Genomic DNA, 11,817 nt, shown 5'->3' with positions numbered 1-11,817 from the left:
AAAAGAAAACTTTGCATTTTCACTCCAGTAGGAAAAAATAGGTTGTATCTTAGGGGTTTTCTTAAACCTTTAAATATTTTGAGACATGGAATTGTAAATTCCTTATTTAGCAGGATGATAAATAACAGCACCTTTCCAACAATAAGTAATAATGAAATAATCTAGAAGAAATAAGCCATATTGGCTACTTGGTATTGTGGATGAGTAGCAGAAATTAGGCTCAGAGACATTTAGGAAACTTTATATCCAGAGTCCTATTCTCAGAAAAAGATCCTAGCTTATAAGAATTAGTTCTAAGACATTCTCATATGAAGAAAATTCAGGTACTCGGTACACTGGACTCCTAAGGATAATGAATAAGATCAAAAAGGCATTTCTAAGAAATCTGATTCAAGTCTGAGACCAAAATAATCGTCTTTCTCCATAAAATAAGGAAATAGCACATACAAGGCTAATGTAACTCCTGAGTTACAAGCTCTATTAGAGATTAAAAAATAGCGTTATTCATTTGGTCACTGATAAATGACAAAAATACTTTATACAAAAGCAGAGTTCTGGTTTCTCTTTTGTCAAATACAGAATAAATTCATTTTGGGTCACTACTCATATTCCATATAATCAAGCAAGGCATTGCATAGGATGAGATGATTAGTAAATACTGTTCCTGTGATTCCAAAGAAACACATTACAGTATGGGAAAGACCATAATAAAGGAGAAATTTCCAAAAAGAATCATGAAACTCAGAGGTTGGGAAGGAAAAATCAAGAAAATATAAAAAGAAAACAAATAACAAAAAAATTAAATTCAAGGACAGTCATGATTTAAAATTAGACATGGTTATAAAACATGCAAAAATATGCAAAGATTTTCTTTGAAACTAAAGACATATAACATAAAATCTGATAGATTTCACCAAATAACTTGACAATCACAAACTATAAATGAAGTATTTAGGATACATATCCATAATAATATACCATTAATAATAAAAAGTTCAATCAATAAGAGCAAAGAGTACAAACAAGCATGGTAGTAATTAGAATAAACAGCAAAAACATGAAGAATTTCCATTCTCCCTAGCATTCAAAGATCGAAAAATTACAAATGAAGATGATTTTCCTCCATTAGATATGCAAAGACTAAAAAGATTCATAATAGCCAGTAGAGGACAGACTTGGAGAAAAAAGGAATTTTCTTGTACAGATATCAGTACACTCTCTCTAAGAAGCAACTTTACATGTATCAAAATTTTACATGTATATGTTCTTTGACCAGTAATTCCCTAAGAGTTGTCCTAAGAAAATAATTCCTTCTATTTTTTAAAATATACACATGTACAAGTACATAAAAACATAACTTGTTACAGGGGAAAGTTTAATATAAATGTTTATATAAAGGAATGACACACATACCCAAAGCCAATACATGCAACACATGTAAAGAACTTGAATCAGGCCCTGGACATAATACTAAAAGTTAATTTCATGCATGTTAAGGGGAAAAGGCAGGAAATGTATACTCTAAGCTGTGAATACATGCTCAGTGTCCGGAGAAAGCAAGAAAGGGAAAGAAAGAGATAACCTAGGTTTATCTCTGGTAACACAGAATCAAGTGAATTTTCACTTTCTACTTTTAGTATTCCTTAAATTTTTATAATAAATATTTTAACTGGTTAGAATTATAGGATCTTTATTTTATATGATCTTTAAGAAATTAAAAACATATTAAAGTGAAAGTGTTTTCTGATCCCACTCCTTGGAAATAACCATTACGAGCACAAAGTTTATAATCATATAAAATTTTTAACTTGTACTTTAACACATACATATTAATATGTTTTACTTCACATGTGAGGTACTGAGATACTAAAAACCACAATGGCTACTGAGAGTAATGAATACAAAGAATTCGCTTTACTTGAAATAAGTTCTAGAAAGATTTGAAGGATAATAAATAAGTTTTTATCTGATATAAGAATACCAATTGATTGGTCATTGTTTTCTGAAGCACTGTCCTAAAAAAATTCTAAAAAAGGTACAGGTTCATTAAGAAAGTAACCAATTATTGATAGTGAACATTAAGAAGTAGGAAAGCTAAACTATGCTGATACAAGCAAATGCCCATTTATACTATATTTAATGATGATCTTCTGTGGAATAAGATGCCATCAAATCCTTCATACCTTCACTTTTAATTAAAGGACAAAACTTTCCACAGAAATACCTACAGAGGAGCACCTGAGTGGCTCAGTCAGTTAAGCATCTGCCTTCAGTTCAGGTCATGATACCAGGGTCCTGGGATTGAGCCCCATGTCAGACTCACTGCTCAGCGGGGAGTCTACTTTTCCCTCTCCCTCTGCCAACTCCCCTTGCTTGTGCTCTCTCTCTCTCTCTCAAATAAATAAATAAAATCTAGAAAGGAAGGAAGGAAGGGAGAGAAAAGAAAAAAGAAATACCTACAGAAAGGGAACTTTCTTTTCTCCTGGTCATAATTTTCAAGAGATTACACCATTCAGCAACTTTCAACAACTATTTATTAACACCTTATATCAACTTGGTGAGGCACTAAAGATATGAAGACAGACTATAAACCTAGCAAGAGGTATGGGGCCCTCAGCTGGCTGTTGGTGGAACATGCGACTCTTTGTCTCAGGGTTGCTTGCTTGGGCCCTCAGCTGGCTGTTGGTGGAACATGCGACTCTTTGTCTCAGGGTTGCTAGCTTGTAGTGATTAATTAAAAATAATAAAATCTTGGGGCGCCTGGGTGGCTCAGTGGGTTAAACCCTCTGCCTTCAGCTCGGGTCATGATCCCAGGGTCCTGGGATCGAGCCCCACATCGGGCTCCTCTGCTCTGCAGGGAGCCTGCTTCCTCCTCTCTCTCTCTGCCTGCCTCTCTGCCTACTTGTGATCTCTGTCTGTCAAATAAATAAATAAAATCTTTTAAATAAATAAATAAATAAATAAATAAAATCTTTTTTAAAAAATCTAGCGAGAGGTAAATGAGGAACTAAAATTAAAACAAAAACAAACAAACAAAACACAGTAAGTTCTGGGGGGCCTGGGTGGTAGAGTGGATTGAGCATCCAACTCTTGGTTTCAGCTCAGTTGGGTTGTGATCTCAGGGTCATGAGATCAAGCTCTGCATTGAGCCCCACATCAGCTCCATGGTCTATGTAGAGTTTGCTTGGGATTCTCTCTCCCTCTCCTTCTTCCCCTCCTCCCTGCACGTATGCATTCTATCTCTCTCTCCCTCTAAAATAAATAAATCTTTAAAAAGAAAAAAAAAAAAAGTAAGTCCTATGAGAGCACATACTATTAATATTGACTATGGAGCAAAAAGGTTAGATGGACATGAGAGTTCTAGAAAAGTAAATAGCAATGAAATGACCTTAAAGAGGATGGATCATTTAAGGAAATGAAAGAAGTACAGTTAAATTATCGGAGAGTACTATTAGGGCAAGGAAGGGGAAGATGGGGAACGCTGGTTAAGGATGACTGAAAATGATGCTGGGAAAACACACAGTGAGGGTATCAGTTCACAAAAGATCTAATGAACCTGGTATGCAAAAGCTATACTAAATTTACTTACTAATTTTAACAATTTATAGATTCTTTTGTATTTTCCATATACACAAATTACCAGTGAATAAAGACAATTTTACATCTTTCATTCTAATATTTACACCTTTTATTTCTTTTTCTTGCTTTATTGTAATGACTAGGACATGCATTCAAAGATAAATAGAAGTTATGGTAGAAGTCATCCCAAACTCAACAGTAAAGTATTTAATATGTCACTACTGAGTATGATGTTAGCAGTAGATTTTTTATAATCTTTATTACACTGAGAATATCTCTTTCTATCCTAATTTGCTGAAAGTTTTTTTTAACATTTTATTTCTTTAGAGAGGACAAGTGAACAGGGGTAAGGGTAGAGGGAGAGAGAGAATCTCAAGCAGACTCTGTGATGAGCAAGGAGCCCAATGCGGGGCTCAATCTCACAACCCCAAGATCATGACCTGAGCTGAAATCAAGAGTCAGACACTTAACCGACTGAACCACCCAGGCACCCTGCTGAAAGGTTTTTTTAGTCATATATGGCTACTGAATTTTATCAAAGGTGTTCTCCACTTACAGTAAGATGGTCAGATAGATTTTCTTCCTTCTATTAATGTGAATTATACTGATTGAATTTCAAACATTAACCAGCCTTGTATTTCTGAAATATCCTTTATTGGTGGTGATATATAATTCTTTTTATGTGTCACTGGATTCTATTGGTAATATTTATATGTAAATTACACCAAGAAAGAAAGAAAAGAGAGAGCAGAGAGAGAGGAAGAGGAGGTGCAGGCTGAGAGAGAGCGAGGTGTTAGGTATGAGAAGGTAAGATTAAGAAAAACATGATAGTAGAAAGAATTATTCAACAAAAGAATTAGTAATCCACATTGAGACAATCTCCCAAAAAGAACATGAAAGAAATTATTTTTCCAAATTAATCATTAACCATTCTAGGAGGTCTAAGAACCAAATAATAAAAGTATCAGAAAGAGAGAACAAAGAAAACTTAGAAGAAATCATCAAAAATTAATTTAAGAAATTTTCTCAAAACTATACTACTTACATTCCCACCTTGAAGGCCCAGGACAATGTATGAACTAAGAAACAACAATGTAAAGTTTCAGAACACTAGGAACAAAGACCAACATTCTACTAACTCCCAGACAGGAAAAACAAGCCAGAGATAAAGAAAAAGGTATCAAAATGGCTTCAGACTCTTCAATCATAGCACTAGATCAATGCCTTCAAAATTCTCAAGTAACATCATTTACAAACAAGGATTTGTTACCCAGCCAAATTACCAAACAAGAATTAAGAAAGAATAAAGACATCTTCAGACAAAATTTACCACACATCCTTTTTCAGGAAGCTACTAAAAGACTTACTCCACCAAAATGATCACACAAAGGAAAATGGACAAGAGAGGGATGAGGTGTTCTATTTTCCATTACAAATTTTATGTGATCAGTCACATGTTGGACTTCAGTAAAAACAAATCCAAAAAATTAATCAAATACAACAAAAGTGACACATAGGTAACCTGTGGATAAGAGAACCCTTAGCTATGTGAAACTGTATTTCAAATCTAATATTATATTTTTAGAAATATAGTAGAGAGATAAATCTTTTTTTTAATTAGATGAAATAAATTATATATACTCAAATCCTACTAGCAATATTAACTTTTATAGCTTTATACTCTCTCATGAAGTATTTCTGCCCAAAATAAAAGCTGAGAAAAGTTGAACATTAATAACTGGCATAAACAAAAGAGTTTCATAAATGAACTGAAGAGAGAAAAAATCTGCGTCTGTGAATTACATACAAAAGAAACAAAGACATAGCAAAGTCTTTTAATAATAACATTGTTCTTGAGTCCAACCATCCAAAGAGAAAGCTGGCTATTCTATAAACCTTCTGGGAAAAGATGTTCCACAATCTTCCTCGTCAAAGGATTTCACCAAAACTCAAATGCAACAAAAAAACAGAGCAAGAGATAGAGAGAGAGAGAGAGAGCAAAGGAGAGACCGCTGAACTCTGGGTATACCATATTGTCCAATAACAAGGACAAAAATCTCTACATGACTGCAGGATGTTACTGCCTTGTTACCTTCACCCTTCCATTTCAATTAAGCAGACTCAGCCACTAAAATAATCCCTGACATTGCTTATGCATATGTTTAATGCATAATGCACATGGTAGTAAGTTTTAAAACACAGCATTCTTACCAGTTCAGAGAATTAACTGCTCAATGAAGTATTATAAGGAAGATTACTCAACTTCTGGAAAAACTTTCAAGTTTAATAGAATTAAAATATTTTAACATCCTCTTTTTAAAAAGATTTTAAAGTATGCAAATAAGATTTAATTGACTGTGAGGGACGCCTGGGTGGCTCAGTTGGTTAAGCAGCTGCCTTCGGCTCAGGTCATGATCCCAGCGTCCTGGGATCGAGTCCCACATCGGGCTCCTTGCTCATCAGGGAGCCTGCTTCTCCCTCTGCCTCTGCCTGTCATTCTGTCTGCCTGTGCTTGCTCTCTCTCCCTCTCTCTCTCTGACAAATAAATAAATAAAATCTTTTAAAAAAAAAAAAAAGATTTAATTGACTGTGTTTTTATTGCTCATGCAAAAATATGACTGAGTGAACAGAGGCAAGTTCATGAGAAAACACAACAGAAATCTCAGATCATTAAAGTGCCAGGAGTTATTCAGGCACCCAACTACCAGGTGTCATTTAAACATGTATTTGATTAAAAAAAATAATAAAAACAAAACATACATAATATCTAAATACAACATTTAAGCATTAAGAAGTATTACTTTTTAAAGCAGAGACGGAAGGTCAGAAGCCCGAAACTGTACTTCTGACACAGCTGGAAATGCAGACAGCAGACTCATCTACAAGCGAGATAATGGTGAAAACCAACCTCTCCAAGGCAGTAAGAATGACTAAGAAGAGCAAAGACATGAGAACAACAGAGACTTGGGGAATACCCACAGAAGAAAGCTAAGCCAGAAACGTAACAAAAGCAGCACAGTCAGCAAGGAAGGGATCTGGGAAGAGTAATGCCATGCAAACCAAGAGAGAAGAGGGCTTCAAGACAGAGCCAGCAAAGTCAGAGGCTAAATCGAGATCAAAGTGGTTGAAGATAAATCAAAACCACAGTAGAATGTGAATGGCCATATTGAATTGGTTAAGATTACCTATTTCCATCTCAACTGACGAACAGGAGTTTATCTTGTGAGGAGGAAGGGAAGGGTATGGGCACTTGGAGGAAAATAGACTTTAGTTATCATTCTTGCTGTCTGTAGTCCAAGACCAATAAAAGAGAAACTCCTGAATGATTTGTTCTTTCTTAAGGGCTCCACTCACCAAACTGCGGAGCAGGCAAGATTCTAGCCGCTCGAATGGGGCCATGTCGAACAGAAAAGAGCTCCTGTGCTTCCCCACTGATCTGCATGAGAAGACAAAAAAATTTCAGTAAATGAAAATGCAGGTCAGAACATGATTAAAAGAAAACAAGATCTCCTAAATTTTATTACAATTTTTTGTCTGAAATGCAATATGTGCACACATGCACACAAATACACACATTTATGGTTGTTCACACATTAGGTATATTCATGTTTAAATTACCACAAATATTTTGAGAAAATGAAGAGATTTTCATTTCCTCACACTTGACATAAATAGGAAAATGAATGATCTGTTCTTGAAGTCTGTAATTCTTATCTTTAATAAACTACTATAAGTCTATTCAGTTCCTGTACGATTGCCTCTCATTTTACAGCAAAGCAGTTACTATTTTTAAATCCATGTAAGAAAAAGGTAAATATTCTTAGTATTCTGAAAAGCAGAACTTAAATGTGGTAATAACTTTTGTAAATATGTTGTAAATGAGAAAAAGCAAAACAAATTGCAAAGAACACTGTAGTAAATGTCCTGCAACTACTTACCTGTTAAACACCTTGAGTAAGTCATTTAACTTATATATACCTATATTTTTAAAAATATATTTTGGATGAAAATTGTATGTATTTAAGGTGTACAACATGATGATTTAATATACATACATAATAAAATGATCACTGCAGCCATCTCCTCAGTTACCTTGTTTGTATGATGAGAGCACAGTTTTCCAGTATTCAGTACAGTGTTACTAACTACAGTCATCGTGCATGAACATTAGATCCCTAGACTTACTCACACTACGTAACTAACTCTTACCCTGTGACCAACATCTCCCCATTCCCCCACCTCTCCTAAGCCCATATTCGTTTGCATGTACAAACTGAAAAGGTAAAGGGGCTAAAGGACCTCAAAGATACTTGTAATTTTAATATTCTATGAATTACAAAAGTAATATGTAAGCACCTTTAAATGCCATCATTTTTATTATACACCTAGATCAAACACTGCATAAATGTCATATTGTTTTGAGCTGTACCGAAGTTATTCCTCAGATACAGAAAGTACAGTAGTCTATTAGCCCAAAGGAAAAAGAGATATGACAATGTATGTGTTGAGTGTGAAAACAATCGCTTTTCAAAACTAGCAGCTCAAGGAAACACTCTGTGGCTAATTGAAGTATTGAGCAGATTAAATTAGAATTAGTTAGGAAAGGCTTTCCAGACTGCTTTAAGTGGTAACGTAGTTCCCAATACATTTCCATATTTTTTTTCTTTTTAAGATTCAATTTATTTGCCGAGACAGAGAGTACACAAGCAGGGGGAGCAGCAGGCAAAGGTAAAACCAGGCGCCCCACTGAGCAGAGAGCTCTGAGAGCAGAGTTGGATCCTACGACCCTGGGATCATGACAGGAGCCAAAAGCAGACACCTAACCAGCTGAACCACCCAGGTGCCCCACATTTCCATAATTCTTAAGTGTTTGATGGCCTATGTGATATCAGACAGGGAAAATGGCAAAAGAGATAAAACCAGTTCTAAATACCCAAGAACTGACGACAAATGTAATAATGATAAACAGTCAACAGAGGAAACAAGCTGATGGTAGATTTTTAACAGACCTGCCAAACAAGCAGTTTAGAATATCCACAATGCATACAAGATAAATGGCTTCTAAAGCTTTCAATATTAAACTGTGTATCTGCAGCGCTGTCTTTAAGATTAACTGCTTTTTCAGCTCTTCAGCTTGTCTCCTATCTGAATTTAAGAGCTGCAAACTATATTTTGTTTCTTATAAATGTTGAATTATCAGGATACTTAAAGATACAACATATTCATTTTGCTTACAAAAATTATTTCAACTCATCATGGGCCGCAGTGGCAAATCCCTCTGGAACATGTGGGATGCAGAAGATTTGAGGAATGCTAGGCTCTTCACACTAACTGTGCAACAACAGCACCACCTATCACCAATTAAACATACCAAAGCCACAAACTCAGAATAGCCGAAGATAAGAATGGAGCGCTCTACAAATTCCTTTGTGGATATTAATTTTCTACATGAAAAACAGGGCCATCAGATACTGTAGCTCTTAAGTCTACAGTTTACTATTAGAGAACAGAATTTAAAATCTAGAAGTCTTAAAAGGTCACTTTGTTCAAACTCCCACCCAGGGCAGTAACCATACATTCTCTGAAATCTAAAAATCATGATCTCTTTGAACTTGCACTGAAATTATAATTCAGAGCAATGAAAAACACTTCTCACTATAACAAATACAAATCATGGTTTTCTGACACAGAATCTGCTCCGTACTTTATTGCCATATGCCACATGTCTAGCATGTAGCTTCTGGTTTTATGAAATAAACCTTAAAAAAAAAACCTTAAAAAAAAAAGTCTAATCATATTTAACTGAGCTATGTACTAAATTACACTAAATAATGAAGAATAAGGAAAGCTGTCTCGGCATTCTCATAATACGATAAATGTTTAACACTGGATTTAATACACAAGAGCTTACTCTGACATCGAAAAACATTGTGAAATTAGAGCACACCATGCTCCTCAGCATAACAGCTTTCAAAACAGACCTCTAAATGCTCTATTCTATTCCTAGCTTCTACTCTAAATCCCTCTTTAAATGTACAGCAACAGGTAAGAAAGAACATTAGGAATGATTACAAAATACATCCTGCGTTTATTACCCATCCTTTATTACCTCTAAGTTAAATTCTAAAATCTTTAATTGTAACATAAGGATGAAGAAACATCCTATCACTATTTATTATAGATATTTGTGAATATGTTAAAATCAAGATTGTTAGAAGCCTAATTCTAAAGTATACTAAGGGAGTCACAAATGTCAAACTTGGAGAGAACTCTCCCAACTGTGTGTGTAACTGCTACACTGGAATGCTATTTCAGAACAGAACTGCCAACAAAATATATACAGATAAAGACGTGACGTGTGCACATTTTAGAAAGAACACAAGATGGGTAAGTCCTTACAGGCTCAGCTTTAGCTGCCGCTTTCAATTGCCTCTAATAATTTCATACAGTATGTTCACTGGTAATTCTGCTCTCAAATAAATGAGTGTCAAAACTGATTAACTTTTTTAATGGTTTTCACAGTGATTTTTACATCTCTTAAAAAGAGCTAATTGAAAATGGCAAAAAATCTCAGAGATGAGGGTTTTATATATCCTGACAAGAATTACCAGGAGCTGTAAATTCATTTTTAATCCAACAATAATAAATACAAGGGCAGAACTACAAGAAGGAGTGTACCAAGCAATGTTCCAACTTCCTGGCAACGGTGGTAACTTGGGGAGAGGAGCAAACAGGGAGGAAACCTCTCCAAGAGTTCCTCATGGGTCTCTGCCTTTGTTCTTACTGGCATTTTAATTTCTGATGACAGACTTTTGTTGTTTGGAGCATAAACCGGACGTACCAGTTTGGAGGCACAATAAGGAGAACAAAGAATGATTTGTTCACACTGTAGGAAAAAAATCTTTTCCAACCATAGAAAATAGCTTTCGCATGGTGAAAATATGCAAATTACATACCAAACCAAAAGAGTTGGGGGGAGTACAAGTTTAGAATCTCACGGCTCAATCTACGGCAAAAGGAAATTATAACAGCCGAGACAATAATACACACAGAGAAAGGGCTATAAAAGTTGTGGGAGAGCTTTATAACTACTGTTAGAGAATTCTAAAAGCAAACGAAGGTCATCTAGCCCTCAGAACTAAACTTGTTTCTGAAATTGTGATGACTTTTCAAAGGTATCTGACTACAGAACAGAAAAGTCAATCAAATACCAACAACAGTAATAATAATGCTCGGGGCTCCTGGGTGACTCCGTGGGTTAAAGCCCCTGCCTTCGGCTCCGGACATGATCCCAGGGTCCTGGGATCGAGCCCCGTATTGGGCTCTCTGCTTGGCAGGGAGCCTGCTTCCCTTCCTCTCTGTCTGCCTCTCTGCCTACTTGTGATCTCTGTCTGTCAAATAAATAATAAATAAAATATTTAAAAATAATAATAATAATAATAATGCTCTGTAATGACTAAGAATCAAGACAAGAGTACATATTTATACCCCCAACTCCCCTTTTAGATACTGGCCAAATTGGAGAACTGTGTCTGCAAGTTGATTCTTTTTAGCAAACTTTTGTTGAAAAATAACCGACACAGAAATAACACATAAATTATACATCTATGTACAGCTTAGTGAATTTTCTATGTCAATATACCTCTGTTACCAGCATAATCATCAAGAAACAGAACATGATACTCAGAAGGTTCCTCCACATACCTTCCCAATCACAAACCCAACTCTAGAATAATCATAACCACTAATGCATTACACACAAGTTTTACTCATTTAATTTTATGCAGAATAACACAGTATGTACTCTTCTGCGAATGGCTTCTTGTGCACATTACATGTGTATGAAATTCATCCATATTGTTGCATATGATTGTACTTTTTTCTTTTTTTTTAAGATTTTTATTTATTTATTTGATAGAGAGATAGAGAGCACAACAAGGCAGAGCAGCAGCCAGAGGGAGAGGGAGAAGCAGGCTCTCCTCGGAGCAGGGAGCCCAATGTGAGACTCGATCCCAGACCCCAGGATCATGACCTGGGTCAAAGGCAGCTGCTCAACCAACTGAGCCACCGAGGCATCCTTCTTTTTTTAATTGTACGTTTTTTTTATCCCTGTTGCTATACAGATTTCCACTGCATGAAAAATACTACAATTTATCCATTTTATCCTTGGTGGACTTCTGGGTTGTTTCTAGTTTTGGGCTCATAAGATGACAGAAGAAATTGCAAAAAAACTTTCAA

At 35.4% G+C, this 11,817-nt stretch overlaps 1 protein-coding gene across 1 annotated transcript in view; it reads right to left on the bottom strand.

The window, feature by feature from the left end:
- LOC111151262 (BCAS3, microtubule associated cell migration factor) overlaps positions 1-11,817 on the bottom strand; it is a 578,517-nt gene that overhangs the window by 519,019 nt on the left and 47,681 nt on the right. The window contains exon 5 of the mRNA XM_022509136.1: positions 6,934-7,015. Within this exon, the coding sequence (XP_022364844.1) occupies positions 6,934-7,015 (82 nt within the window). The remainder of the gene's footprint in view (positions 1-6,933; positions 7,016-11,817) is intronic.

This window comes from Enhydra lutris, unplaced genomic scaffold, assembly GCF_002288905.1.
Source record: "Enhydra lutris kenyoni isolate GAN:26980312 unplaced genomic scaffold, ASM228890v2 scaffoldscaffold26, whole genome shotgun sequence".
Lineage (NCBI taxonomy): Eukaryota > Metazoa > Chordata > Mammalia > Carnivora > Mustelidae > Enhydra > Enhydra lutris.
This window is presented reverse-complemented; position numbering and strand designations above follow the sequence as displayed.